The sequence below is a fragment of the Ictalurus furcatus genome, chromosome 20 (assembly GCF_023375685.1).
Source record: "Ictalurus furcatus strain D&B chromosome 20, Billie_1.0, whole genome shotgun sequence".
Taxonomy (NCBI): domain Eukaryota; kingdom Metazoa; phylum Chordata; class Actinopteri; order Siluriformes; family Ictaluridae; genus Ictalurus; species Ictalurus furcatus.
Genome location: NC_071274.1, coordinates 8,622,202 through 8,637,400, shown reverse-complemented (window position 1 = coordinate 8,637,400; position 15,199 = coordinate 8,622,202). Strand labels below are relative to the sequence as shown.

General features: G+C 39.6%; 2 protein-coding genes across 2 annotated transcripts in view; both read right to left on the bottom strand.

Moving 5' to 3' along the window:
* esyt2a (extended synaptotagmin-like protein 2a) overlaps positions 1–3,320 on the bottom strand; it is a 53,608-nt gene extending 50,288 nt beyond the window's left edge. The window contains exon 1 of the mRNA XM_053652236.1: positions 2,447–3,320. Within this exon, the coding sequence (XP_053508211.1) occupies positions 2,447–2,824 (378 nt within the window). The 5' untranslated portion in view covers positions 2,825–3,320. The remainder of the gene's footprint in view (positions 1–2,446) is intronic.
* A 3,487-nt stretch (positions 3,321–6,807) lies between these two features.
* Positions 6,808–15,199, bottom strand: part of dip2cb (disco-interacting protein 2 homolog Cb) — a 68,927-nt gene continuing 60,535 nt past the window's right edge. Inside the window, exons 32-38 of the mRNA XM_053651209.1 lie at positions 15,014–15,184; positions 14,110–14,171; positions 13,887–13,944; positions 13,689–13,763; positions 11,939–12,113; positions 9,958–10,081; positions 6,808–9,739 (exon numbers count right to left, since the gene is read on the bottom strand). Of these exons, the coding sequence (XP_053507184.1) occupies positions 9,487–9,739; positions 9,958–10,081; positions 11,939–12,113; positions 13,689–13,763; positions 13,887–13,944; positions 14,110–14,171; positions 15,014–15,184 (918 nt within the window). The 3' untranslated portion in view covers positions 6,808–9,486. The remainder of the gene's footprint in view (positions 9,740–9,957; positions 10,082–11,938; positions 12,114–13,688; positions 13,764–13,886; positions 13,945–14,109; positions 14,172–15,013; positions 15,185–15,199) is intronic.

Sequence of the window (15,199 nt, the reverse complement as noted above, 5' to 3'; positions counted from 1 at the left end):
GATCTTGAGAGCCTCAGAAACACAAACATTGATCTAAAAATAAAACTGATTTTCTATAACCAAACCAGTTCCAGATTGTAGAGGTAGCTCCTCATTTAGCAATAAACTCCTCCTCAGCTTCACGTCCACCTTCCTCCGTACTTGTTTTTGCTCTGCACGTAAGCTGCAAATGGGTCGCACACCATCGCACACAAACACGTCATCAACTAGGCTTTATCATTATTATTGTGGGGAGAATTTCTACCGGTATATCGCAAACGCTACGATATTGCCCATCCCTCTAGCCTACTGTAGTTTACAAACATGTTTCATTCTATAAATACAGCCTCACTAAGTACACACCCATTTTCTTTCTTTCGCAATAGTTCTGGTATTGGCTGATACTCGATATTAAGCCGTTGTGAACACCTCTGGATTCTGTTGCCAGGTTATGCAAAATGACAATGGCAGTGGAGTTCCACAAGGTATCTAATCTTCAATACATTTTCAATACTACACAGTGGTAACCAATTCAATTGTGTAACAATGCTGCATTTAAACAACTCAAAAATTGAGCTGGTGAGGTTAAGGAAGCAAGGGTACCCACTGCACCACCATGATGCCCCCTAACACCATACATCTCTGTTCTATTTGTGCTTTAAAGGGTCATGAAACCTCTTATTTTATTTATCAAGGCCGTCTTTCAGCTCAAGTCGACCTCTCAATGTTTTTGAAAAATGCAGCTTAAATGGGCTTGGATAGCTGTGCTGGGGGAGGCTGGGGGAGGGAAGGGGCGTGGCAGGGAAAGGCAGGAGAGGAAGAGGGGGGCGAGCCTTCAGAACACTCAAACAAAAAAAAAGATAGATAGTGACAAAGTTTGCAGATGAGGCAGAGGACTTCTCTCCTCCTGAAATGGAGGCTAAATGGAGACACAATAGATAGCAGTGCAGGTCCTCTGCCCTGTCTATTTGAATCATTAGCCCCTGGCATGACTGTGGAGGAAAACATAACAAAACCGGTGGCAGCAGGGATGAGAGAAATGTTGGAATGGTAGTTAACTAATAGGCTCAAGCTTTTCACGAATAAAAAGGCGAAGGCTCTTCCCTTCAACATGGACTCTTGTTGCATAATTTTACACGCGGTGGGCCATGGAACTTTAATATTATATTATATATTGTATGTACAGTTTTTAAAATATATGTTCTCATTGTTTTCCTCGAGCCGGAGGCAACGCGGAAGAGAGAAATGTTGGAATAGTAGTTAGCGTTTCACAAATAAAAAGGCGAAGGCTATTCCCTTCAACGCGGACTCTCGCTGTATAGTTTTGCACGTGACGGCCTGCAGAGCTTTAAGCGGTTTAATTAGCTCAAAAGGCAAGAAAAACTGTCATGGTTAAAATTAGACACATCTCATTTGAAGGGATGGAAAAGTCCTCGGTACTGAGTACCGCATCATCGTGTAGACGGAAACTGCTTTCATGAGCAAGTCCGAAGTCCACCTTTCTCCAATTCTCACAGTTCTCCCGAATAACTCTGAACTCTGACAGCACTGAAACAAACACCTGAGACCCATTTGAACGCCTCTCTCATCTACTACATTTAAATTTATTCATTTAGCAGACACTTTAATCCAAAGCAACTTACAAATGAGAAACTACTACATCTAACACTACTACATCTGTAGGAGAGCACCATGTGCCATCATGAATAATTAAGATTCTCATAGGATAAGAACACACAGGCTCATGAATAATTATGGGACACCGACATGTCATCGAAGTACTATAGTACATTACACGACGAGATTTTAAACCAGTAAGACGAAAATAGTGGAAAAAAGTTCCAAATTAACCAGCTTTCTCCTACAATTAAAATTAACAGACGCTAAGATTGTCTTTTACGATGTGCAATACGAACACCTCTGTTAAAATCTCAGAAAATGTAGTTTAGTGTTTCATGATGCTTTAAATATTGCAAATCTGACACACACACACACACACACACACACACAGGTTTAAGCAGCATATATGCAAACAGAAATGTGCATACATGCCCTCTAACACACACACACACACACATCTTCACTATCAGAACTCATCTTAAAAACAAATAAAGTACATGAACCCACAAACACACATGATCTAAATCCAAGGTGCTAATACAAGCGTGTTCTATCTGAAAAAGTCCAAGTGTCCATGCTAAAGGGTGCCAGAGCTGGAGATTGTAAAGCGAACCAAGTCTTCAGTGCTAAAGCAATAACAGCTGATGTTCAGCTGAGTCAGACCTGGTTCTTCAGCACTTCAGTCAGAATCACCAGGTTTGTAATTGCGTCACATTTACAGGTCAAAGGTTACAGCCACGGTTTATTTTCGCACTGAGAGGGCGCTTACTGTACCGTGTCACTCCTTACACAATACAACACATTCACTAACTTTAATAACGAGTGAACTCGGAAAGCTTGGACTCACCCAGGGCGGCAGCTCGGAAGTTGGAAAACTCTGTTTTACTGCTGTCTCCTCGTGCTGGAAAAAGGCCAGTGCTTTGTTTACTCCTGAAATCCTCGCTCCCTGGTTCCGTCTGAGCCAAAACAGCACGGCCAGTGAGATGAGGATCCAACTGAAACTGAACCCTAGATAACCCAACACATACACCGGGAAAACTAGCAGGAACGTCTTGGCGAATTTAAGTCCAGTGTTTTTGGCATCTTCGACGACAGTCGGAGGCTCGCTGCTCGGCTCCAGGTCTGCCAGTGGCTCCGGTTTGGTTCCTGACGGAGAAGGAGTCGGGTCCGGAGTCGGGTCCGGACCCTGGGCTCGTGCTGCTGCTCCATTTACCGTGGCACTCATTTACAATCCGTAAGATAAACTTCCACTAAGCGATATAAAACGGAGTTTAGCCTAAATACAGGCTACGTAAAGAATAAACTTAATTAAAGTGCACACTACCTGGAAAACTACTCTCCACTCATTACCGAGCGCGCGCGCAGTTCCTGCACTTCCTGAGACTGCGGACTGAATCACTTTGGGCTGATTGGAAAACTACGCAGCGTCCTCGCCTGACCTTGACTAATAGGGAGCGGCTAGTATTCTCACTTACTCACTTAATAAATACGCAACTGTTACAAACTTTCGGTTGCCATTTTACCGGCGCCAAGCGCTTGCCACGTCTCAGTAAGTGACCTACCTACACATCTGCGTTTCGCACGGAAGCGCGAGCTCTAGCGGCATGGCGTCGCACTCCGGTCGTGTATGGTAGTGTCTCTCCACATCCTGCCACAGGCGCGCGCTTTTCCTCGGGCCAGCGAATAAACACGCGCGCACACACCCGGGCAGAAGCACACACCCAAAGACATGTTAAAGGACCAACCCCTTCTCATTTTACAAAAACAGACGCGGAAGAGTGTGTAATGGGGACATAGACCTATTACAAGAGAAGGGGGTGGGTATCGCGTGCACTGCGCGTGCACTGCGGTTAAAGCGCCACCTTGTGAGCACAGACCATGCAAAACCAAAAATAAGATAAAATAAATTATATTATAGAAATACTCAAACCAGCCCGTCTGGCACAGTGAAAATCACTATGATCACATTTTCTAAGAATTTTAATGGTTCAAGCAAGCTGGCCTGTATCTAAATGTTTTCATGCATTGCACTGCTGCCACAGGATTGACTGAATAGATAACTGCATGAACTGGAAGGTGTACATGTGTTCTTAAGTTCCTAATAAAGTGTTCAGTGAGAGTGTGTGTGTATATATATTTAAGTATATATAAGTATTGATGAGAAAGAGACAGAGAGAGAAAAGTCAAAAAGAAATTACAGCCTCCTTCATCCAATTCTGTTATTTATTTATTTATCAAGGCCTAAATAACAACTGTGTGGTTTTAACCAACTTCTATAAATACATAACCACAGGTGAGAACAAAACAATACAGCAGATTTCAGTATGTAGTCCATCCATCCATTTTCTGTGCCGCTTATCTTGCGCGGGTTGTAGGTTGTAACCCTCCCTGAACCAGGGGCACTGTATCATGACCCTGCACGTTGACTCCAACTTCCTAACAAGCTGCGATATGTGATGAAAAGATTTTCACTGTGCTGCAATATATATGTGACCAGTAAAGGCTTCTTTCTTCAAAAGAATATTCTTGAGACAAATGTGAGGCCATCTGTCCAGTAGCTTAAACTGGGTTGAAAATGGGTCATGCAACAGGACAACGATCTCAAGCACAGCAAATTTTTAAACTCAACAGTCTAATTTAATCTAATCAGATTAATATCAAAACCCCAAAGTGGAGGCAATAAACCATTATCGTCATAGGGTTTTGTTTTTAAAAAGTCAATGACATGCTGAAGCTGGTGTTATTGTAACCTATTGTATTATTTAATTGGTTGACGTCTGAAGTGATCTGAAGTGATATGATTGCCCAATTGCCATTTGGCTCTTATGAGGGAATTAATTCATTGTGTGAAGTGTGAGTTGGCCACAGAAGCGGTCAGTAAAAGAGTGCACATATGAGAATCTGTCTGAGAGCATATTATATCATGTAGAATATATCAGTAATATATGTCTGTTTCCATGCAGACAGCAAACTAAACAACAAACCCATACAATTCATGCACAGCAACAAATGTTTTCTACAGCTTAAACTTTAAAACAATCCCACTTCAAATTTCAAATGCAACACAAAAGAGCACACTTAAGGTCAGCATATGTGTGTTTGCACCAGAGGCAGCAGAACAATGTGCTGAGAAAGACTTTCCCATGGTGGAAAATTTAAAGGAACAGCTTTACCTTTGACTGTTACAAAGTGATGACAGTGGAGACTCCTTCCAGAAATGTTAAATGAATGTCTCCTTACAGAAAACGTCAACATATCAATGATGCGTTTTTCCTTGTTGAAATTTGGTTGGCAGACTGTTCTCAACCCATCAGTGACTGTATTTCTGATAGAGATGCACCGATGTATCGGCCGATAAAGGCTATTTTTCACGCCATCGGCCGATAGTTTAAAAACATCCGATGATCAGGGCCGATTATATCCTGTCAATCAAAAGAGGGCGGGAAAACACACTGATTTCGTGCTGTGTGTAAAGATGATGTCTCTTGTCTGGAATGATGACATTACTGCAGTTTGTAATCTCTGGACCGCTAAAATTTTACACTGGAAGTGAGCAGCAGTGAAGCAGGAGTTTCAACATCAAGTCTAATCCCCCCCCCCCCCCCGCTGAATTAAAGCACCAGTACACCGTTGAAAGATTTAAATGAACACGGTTTGACAAAAAAAGGTATATATTACACCAAAAAATATTTGTAGAGTAGCATATTTCATGTGCAGTTAATGTTAATATGAGTAATGTTAAATATCATCAAAAAAAGAGTTTATATTAGGCCTATATTTTACCAGTTTGATATTCAGTGATGAAGTAGAAATGCTTTTGTTTGTGAATGTGAGACTAAAAGTAGGTTTTTTTTAGAATTCAGTCAATGTTAATATGAATTAATAACATTCAATAAGTTAAGAAATCTTACTTTAATCTTCAGAATTTAGTTAATGTGTTCATGTTAATTAGAGTAATGTGTTTTCTGTTTATGAGACCAGTTACTGTGAAACAACTTGCTGAAACGGAGAGATTAAAGTTTTTGTTTACATTTCTTTCAGAATTGTGGAATGAATTATTATTAATTTAAAAGAAGGCATAAAAGGCAGAACTATCAGTATCGGTATCAGCCGATATCACTCTGAATAAACGGTTATCGGTGCATCTCTAATTTCTGATGAGCCTGGACACTAAAGATACTTGTCCATGATAGCACTACTATAATAGTATTACTGTTATGCTGAGAATGTTCCATACTCAAAAAATATCTGGTCAACCTAATGAATTTTGCTTATTACCATAAAACAGTATAAAACAAGATAATAAGCCCAAACAAACAGACAGGTGACAAATTAAAGGAAAACAATAGTGGCTCTGTTATATTGTTGGGGCATTTTGCTAGCATGGTTTGGGGTCACCTGTCCCCTTTTAGGGACAATCCTATGAGGAACCATTTCTATACTTTTGGGAATGTTTTCTTCCACGGTGTCCCAAAACCCAGCCACAGGGCGTGGTCACTGAATGGATTGATGCTTATGAGAATTGTGTAAAATTATATGTTACGGCTTTCTCAGTTACCAGAACTCAACCCAAATGAACACCTATGGGAGATTTTGGACTGATGTGTTAGACATCGCTCACCACCACCATCATCAAAACACCACGAAATGGCGTATCAGTTGGATAAGTTTTCATCTGTCAAAAACAGCTCCAGAGACTTATAGAGGCGTAGTGAGCCTTGGGTAGGCAATTAAATTACGACCTTAAATGATCTACTTAATAGCTACTTAAATGTGCTACATCCTCTTATATTTACAGATATCTTTTCATATCCCATGTGTGGCTTGTTTGCCTACAAATGAATGTACACAGGGCCAGCAAGAAAGCCAAAATTACAATTAAGTCTCCTCATTGTTTTCACCATTGATGTTATTAATGTTTGCCCTACTGTGCCATTAGCAGTTAAAATAAGCATATTTAAGCATTTTAGAAGAATAATTAATATAAGAATATTCTTTTCATGTTTCCTGTAAAATAAAACAGTAAAATTGCCAATATAGCATATGGAATAAATCTGTTCTTTTATGTTGACTCTAAAATGTTGCTTTCCTAAATGTTTGTCTGTTGTAGATTTCTTTCTATTTTTCCCTTTCTTGTTTTTTAATTTTATTTTATTTGTTTTTATTTGTTTGTCTACTAGCTAGGCTGGCTGACTAGATGATGGATTAAAAGTGGATCACCCATAACAGGACACTGTGTCATGACATCACATTACTCCACAAATACAAGTGCCACCTACAGGTGCATCTCAAAAAATTAGAATATCATGGAAAAGTTCATTTTTTCCATAATTTAATTCAAAAAGTGGAACTTTCATATATTCTAGACTCATTACACAAAGTGAAATATTTCAAACCTTTTTTTGTTTGTTTGTTTTAATCTTGATTACGGCTTACAGCTCATGGAAATAAAAAAAATCCAGTATCTCAATATTAGAATAGAGAACTTTTTGAATTAATTTACAGGGGAAAAAATTATTTTTCCACAATATTCTAATTTTTGAGATGCACCTACCACCATCACCAGTCTTGCTTTTCTTTGTCCAAATCCCCTAAACGTGTTTTTGCCACTCGGCTCCATTCCTGCCATTCTGACCAAACTAACAACCTTTTAAAACACATTCAGTTTGGATTCCAACTAAACTAAAACCACCCATCAGTGACCTCAAATCTGGACACTGGACACTCTGGAGCCCTCAATATCCTTAAATTGTCAGACCTAAGTGCAGTCTGTGACAATACCAGGATTGAGGGCGCTAGACTGTCTCCCCTACTTGAACAACAGTTACCACACCTCTACTTCTTCCAGTGTTTCTCAAAGGACCCCTCAAGGCTCAATGCTTGGGCCCCTTCTATTTATTATATACCTACTCCCCCCTGGCCACTTCATAACACTTCAGCCTCAGCCTTTATTGCTACACAAATGACACACAGATCTTCTCTTTTTGAAACACTGTATATGAATGCCATACAACATTCTCATTTTCAAGATAAAGAGTAATTGACATTGACGCTAAACCAGCCCTCAATAATACTGTGCCTATGACACATTTACAATCCAGCCTCCTTATCTTCCAGTTTATAATCTTGGAATCATTCTGGACCAATTTTTTCCTAGGTTAGATTAGACCCACAATTGACTTGTTAGGTGGGTGAACAGTGGCTCAGCTATTCAAACAGCAAGAAGTTACTTTCAAACTTTGCTATGTAAGTGCTATAATGACTATAGAACACTTTGTTTATGCTACTGCTTACCCACTTTAATCAAATCTTAACCGAAAAAAAAAACAACAACAATGGAATGAAACTTCTGTTAATGAATGAGATTTCAATGAATTTAAACAGAGGGGCCATGAGAGAAAGAGACCAGTTTTCATGCTTTTACTGAATAATAGAAAATATTTTATTGACATTTTAAAAGACATCTTTTTTTCGCTGTTACCATAGTGACAGAACCCACAGCTCATAGTCCTGCAGGAAATGTAAGACAAGGAAAAATAAAAATTAACCAGGATTTACACACACAGTGACCTCCACCTCTCTGACTGTTATTCCTTCCCTCGGTCATTATTTTTTGTGGACTTTCTCTCTTTTTCCACCCTAGCTACATACAACAACAGAGAGGAAGCAGTGCTTTAATGTCATCTTCATAAACACAAGCTATACATAATATATACATGTATGTATCTGCGTGTTGGATATTATTCACACAAGATGCCAAAACATGAAAATACATTAGACAAAAATAAAAAAGATAAAATGAAAAATAACTTATGCGGTTGCATAAAATAAAGGGATGAACAACCTGTGCACAAATCACATTTCAAACATATTAAGGAAAATAGGTTATTTAAAATGTTTTGTTTGATATGTCTTTGTATAAAACGGCTACTTCTGCAACACCAAATATTAAAAAAAGAAAGAAAGCCTTCAGATAATATGAGCAATATGTCAGACTTGACAGTAAATATCTTATAAAATTCCCTGACTTGAAAATATTGCAGGTTAAACAAAATTACGCAACACTAGCAAAACAATGAATTGCACGTTAACAAAACACAAACACCAAAGAAAATTTAAGATACGTCTCCAAGTCCCTTATATACACAGGCGCCGTGGCCCATATATGGGTGAGTGCTTGATTATGTATGCCATTTGTTTATGCATGTAACATTGTAAACCTGTCTACTGCATCAGCACACTTCCTGATCACGGGCTCTGTAACCTCTAGCTAAAAAGTGAGAATTGGTTTTGTTGGCTAATCAGAATACATGTTTTGTCTGATAATCATCAGTTGTAAAGATACATTTTTGGATTGACTTCATGTGGTAAATTGTTTGCATGCAACATATTCTTTCCATTGTGTCCTTCAATGTAGACAGTGAAAACTCTGTATTACTGTTGCATGCAGTAAAAGAAAAAAAAGCATGTTCTCCTGTGTTTATGGGGAGGCAAAGTGCAACCTGTTTGACTACAGACTGATGATGGGTAACAAACCTGTGATCTCATATCTACTCATTACCTGTGTGTGTGTGTGTGCGACTACAGTTCTTTATTTTAGAGATGACACTGCTTAATTATCTGCATGATATTAGTTAGTGCTTTCAGCTTCCAAACATAATTGTTTATGCTTGTGTTTCTACATATTTTCAGCCATTTATATGGGTTTGAATGCAAATATGTGAAGTGTGTTAGAGAAAGTGCATGTTTCTGTCAGTGGGTTTCCATATTTAGGGTTAAACATGCATTTTTCTGCATTTTCTAGGCCATGTCTATGCACCCAGCTGTGTGTGTGTGTGTGTGTGTGTCTTTCTACATTTTTAAGCGAAGTGTTTGAGTTTGTCTTTTCTACATGTTGTAGGCAACATATATGGGGTCGAGCTGGTCAGCGAGAAAGCCGTCTCTCAGGTGCATGCGCTGCTTCTCTCCACGCGAGTTGATGGGAATAACGCCGGTATCCACGACAACCACCACACCCACGATTAGGTAATGCTCCTCCAGAACTACGTTGGTTACCATGGGAACCAGGTCGAGGGCCTCCTGCTCTGAACCGTCCAGCTCGACCACCACAACCAAGAGCTTAGTCCAGGTGAACACAGCACTGACACACACAATCAGAGAGATCAAGATCAACTCATGCACATGCGCACACAGCGAGAGAGATCAAAACTATTCTGTTTCTGAACTATACTTTCATGTTTAAACCTTTTATACGCCTGCTTCTGTTTTAGTGTATAGTGTATATTAGCGTATTAGTACATTTGTGTGTGTGAATGCACAAGTGTGAATAATAGTGTGTGTATGCACGCATGTATTCACCATTCTGTAATGCTCTTGTGGGTTCGAATGATGGAAGTCTCAATGTCAATGGGGTGGTACTGCATCCCTCTCAGCTCCATCGCCTCGTCCAATGCTCCCACTACATACAGAGCATCGTGTCTCTCTACAAGAAAAGAGTTATATTTACTCACACACACTATCATACAAATGTGCATAAATACAGTTATTAGGGGTGTGCACAGGTATTCAAATACTCAGTTAACTTTTGATGTGCCAGAATTTCCATCCAGTTTCTGTACCGCTTGTCCTACATGGGGTCGCAGGGAGCCTGGAGCCTCAGGGCACAAGGCGGGGGACACTCTGGACGGGGTCCAGCCCATCGCAGAGCACAATCTCACAAACACTATAGAGATGCCAAATCAGCCTATAATGCACATCTCTGGACTGGGGGAGGAAACCGGAGTACCCAGAGGAAACCCAGAAGCACAGGGAGAACATGCCATAAATTGAATACTGAAATTATTTTTTGGGTCTTCATTATATCCTAGGTCCAAATGAAGTCAGTCAGTATTAAAAAATGAAAAAGAAAAGCTGCATTTAGCAATATTTTGATGTAGAAAGCAGCACTTGCTCACAGGCCAAAAGAGAGATAATACACTCAGCTACAGAATTACTGGCATCCTAGGTACAGATGGCTTTAAAAAAGGCTATGAAAAAATCTGTGGTTTGTATCTAACCATTAGTTGTAGCAAATTTATAAGAAAATGTACAGAATCTCTCCAGATTCCTCTCTTGTGGCCTCTCCTCATCAGCTCAAGGTCAGGGGACTGGGATGGCCATGTCAAAAGCTTGATTCTGTGGTTCACCATTTTTTGTGTGGATTTGCCCTGCTGGAATATCCAACCATGACTCAGCTGTCGTTTTTTGGCAGAGGCAGACATGTTTTACCAGCTGGATTCCAGGCAATGTGCTTTTACGCTATGTTTACTGAGGCAATTCAAAGGGTTTATCCAACATGAACACAAGCAAATAGAAGTAGTAAAAAAAAAGAAAAAAAAAAGCCTTCAAACAAAAGGCACAGTGCGACAAAACAAAAATGACATTTGACTAACAAAGCAGTTGAAAACTCTTTGCTCCTACTGACTAGCAGTCTAAGGTAGATATTACTTCCTGTATAAAGGACCCAGCCTGCCTAGAAGTGTAATTTAGGTTCAGTGAGCAATCAAGTACAGATAACAGGTAAGTAATTCTATGGATAAACAGGTAAGTGATCAGGTAAGCAAATGTATGAATTCTATGAACTTACTCTATTGTATATTCATAAATGTAACAATATTATAATAATGAAATAAAATAATAAGATTTAAGATGGCTTCAACATATTTTCACTTGGATTCTCAGAGGAGTCCATAATGCCAAGCACCCGAACAAGACCCTCCGAAGAGGGACTCTGAAGGAAAAACAGCCTCCATAACACTTAATGTGGATTAGTTCTCTAAAAGGTTCTTTTATGTAAAACCATTATTTTTTTACTGCCAAAAAGATCTATTTTTGTCTTTCTGACCACAGAACAAGATCCAGTCCAAGTTTCAGTAGCATCTAGTGCATCTAGTGAACTCTAGGCGCCTGTCTGTCGTTCAACGAAAGAAAGACTTTCTTCTGGCATGATATTGCTTCAAAATAGTTTGCTGCCATGGAGGTGGCATCTATTTGTAGATTTGGTGACTCTAGTTGTGTCCCAAATGATGTACTATACCCAATGCACATACACTATGCACTGTGTACTCTACTGTCTAGTATATGAATTTTAGATCAGTAGTATCGTCTCAAATGGAACACCAACGGTCTTTTTTACTAACCGGAAGTATAAGCAGTTTCTCAGTCGATGGCAAATATAACAATAATAATAATAATAATAAAAATTGTAATAATGTTTCCCCTATTAAAAACATGACAATTTTACACTCAGCTACAGACACCCACACACACTAAAGATGCATCACAACACATATACACTCACCTCCACTGGCATCAGTGAGTTCTGTCCGGCGGAGGAAGCCGAGGTAGCCGGTTCTAGCCCAGACAGTTTGTGTGTCTCCAAAGCTGAGTCTGGAACTAAAATGATCTATGCGAACATTCTCCTCCCCAAATACTGAGAAATATCCACTAGCATTCTGACTGCTGTGCACCCATATCTGCAACACACACACACACACACTAATTTCCATATGCTCATCATACACACTTATACACCTACAGTCATGTAAAAAAATAAGTACATCCCATGGAAATTGTTGGCTTTTTTTTAAAAAACATATTTGGACAAGCCAAAATTTGATCCTCTTTGAAAGAGGCCTCAGAAGCTAGTATTGCCCCCTTTAGCAGAAATAACTTCTTGTAGGTGTTTTGCATAATTGTCCACCAGTCTCTGACATCAGCTTCCTGGAATTTTTGACCGCTCTTCCATACAATATTCTTTCAGTTGCAAGATATTTGAGGGGTTTCTTGCATGTGCTACCCATTTCAAATCCCCCACAAGATTACAATGGGATTCAAATCCAGGCTTTGACTAGGCCATTCCATAACCCTCCATTTCTTCTCTTTGAGCCATTCCTTGGTGGATTTGTTAGTGTACTTAGGATCATTATCCTGTTCAAAGATCCACTTTCAGTTCAACTTCAACTTTCTGACAGATGGCCTCAGATTATCTTCAACCACTCTTTGATACGATGCAGAATTCATAGTTGAATCAATGGATGCTGTTGTCCAGTCCCTGAGGCAGCGAAGCAACCCCAAACCATAACATTTCCACCAGTGTGCTTCACAGTTGGTATGAGGTGCTTCTCCTGAAAAGCTGTCTTTGGTCAGAGCCAAATATATCTGCTGTTACTGTGGCCAAACAACTCTATCTTTGATCCGTTGGTCCAGATCACATTATTCCAAAATGCCTGGTCTTTGCCTATATGCTCATTGGCAAACTGTAGTCTTACAAAGGCTTTTTCCTGGAACACCTCCCATGCAGGTCAAATTTGTGTAATCTTTTTCTGATTGTAGAAGCATGCACTTTGACACCAACAGCTGCAAGACTTACTAGCAGATCCTGTGATGAAATGTTGGGGTTTTTGGAGACTTCTTTTTGCATCAGATGGTCTGCTCTTGGCCTGAATTTGCTGGGATGGCCAGTCTTAGACAAATTGGCAGTCATTTGAAATCTGTGCCATTTTCCTTACAGTGGAATGATGTACTTCAAATAGTTTGGAGATCTTTTTAAATCCCTTGCCAGATTCATAGGCATCCACAACCTTTTTTCTGAAGGCCTTATAGAACTCTTTAGATCTTCAAAAGATCCTCAATAACAAAAGGAACACCAGACACTAGATATGAGAGGGGTATAAATAAGACGGGTTCCACCTGCACTCCCTAAGCAGGTTCTAATCACTGGTGCCCAATCTTGAACACCTGATTTGAAGGTGTGATAAATGTAGGGGTGTAGTTACTTTTTCCATGTGACTGATCTGTTTTTTTGTTAATTTAAATTGTGAAAATTATTACAAAATACCAGTTTTGTGTGTCATTTGATTGTGTGCATCAACTTTACTAATAAGCACTGTTTCAAAGAGGATCAAATGTTTGCTTGTCCAAATATGGAAAAAAGGCAACAATTTCCAAGGAGTGTGCTTATTTTTTCAGATGATTGTATATTTACAGATTATCAATCACAGAATCATCAAATCTGTTTTTGCTCCACGACAGCCTTTGACTGGACTAACCTCTCCTAAATGAGAGTCTCCAATTGGCCCCTTCGTCTCTGGATTGGCGATGATGATGCGGACTCCTGGTAAGATCTGCATATCAAAGTAAAAGAGTTTGTATTTATTTATAAAATACAATTAATTTGATTGAATAATAAGATTTACTTAAGGATTTTAAGCACTTTCAAAAAAAAGGTTGCATATTTGATCTCTCACCTTGCCTGACTCCATGAGAGGTAAACTATGTGGAGACCCTTTTTCCACCAAGCGTACTCTACATCACACAATAACAGCATTGAGTAAAAAACAAACTCTACTTACAGAAAATTCTCCCAGTCTATATAAAAAAAGGCGACTAAGCTGAGACTGGGAAGAGTGTGAGTGGGTATGTGGAAGACTTCAAGAGGCTGCATGTGAAATGTCGATATGGATGTGCTACCTGTCATGTCTGAGTGCTCTCATGTCCACATAGACAGTAGTAGGGTCTGGTCCTGAAGTCCCCTACACACACACAAGCAGTTTAAAACACGAGCAGTCTCAAACATTTATTTTCATGATTGCTCACCTCATTATATGAATCGAAAACATGTTCTTGTTCTTAACATCAGTCAGTATGAGATGCTAAATTGTTTAACCGTGTTAAATCCATGAGCTACCATTTGAATGAAATATCAATAACATTTAAAATAAAGCAAATACTGCATGAACAGAACCGGGGCATTCAGATATACACTATATAGCCAAATGTATGTGGAAACCTGACCATCATACCCTTATGTGCTTTTTGAACCTCCCAATCCTAAATTAGTCTCCATTTACTGTTATAATAACCTCCACTTTTCTGGGAATTCTTTCCACTAGATTTTGGAGTGTGACTCTGGGGATTTGTGTTCATTCAGCCACAAGAGCATTAGTGAGGTCAGTCAGTGATGTTGGGTGAGGAGGCCTGACGTGCAGTCAGCTTTCAGTTCATCCCAAAGGTGTTCAACCTTATCTAACCAAGTCTTCATTGACCTCGGTTTGTGCACAGAGGCATTGTCATGCTGGGATAGGTTTGGGCCTCTTAGTTCCAGTGAAGGGAAATTGTAATGCTACAGCATTCATAGACATCCTATCAACTTTGTGGCCAGTTTGGGGAAGAACCATGTATGGGTGTGATGATCAAGTGTCCACAAACTCCTCAAGGTTACCAATTTATTTGGCTTAATACAGTAAAATGTATTTATTATATGCAATATAATTGCTTACTAACTACAAATCCATTAAAGTAAGGAAGTTGTATTTTTTATAAATGATTTAATTAAAACAGTCCACCTGTGTGTGCTGCTTGAGATGTAACTGACCTGCAGACACACAGCAAGATTCACCCTGCAGCCAAAGGAAGTACTGACAGCACGAGGGTGAAGCCCCACATCTTTAAAAAGCTTGGAGAAGGACTGAGTCAGAGAAATGCGAGGCCTCTCCTCTGCCACCACCACACACGTGCGTACACGGGATAGATCCAGTCCTCGTGCCTGAGAACCAGATAA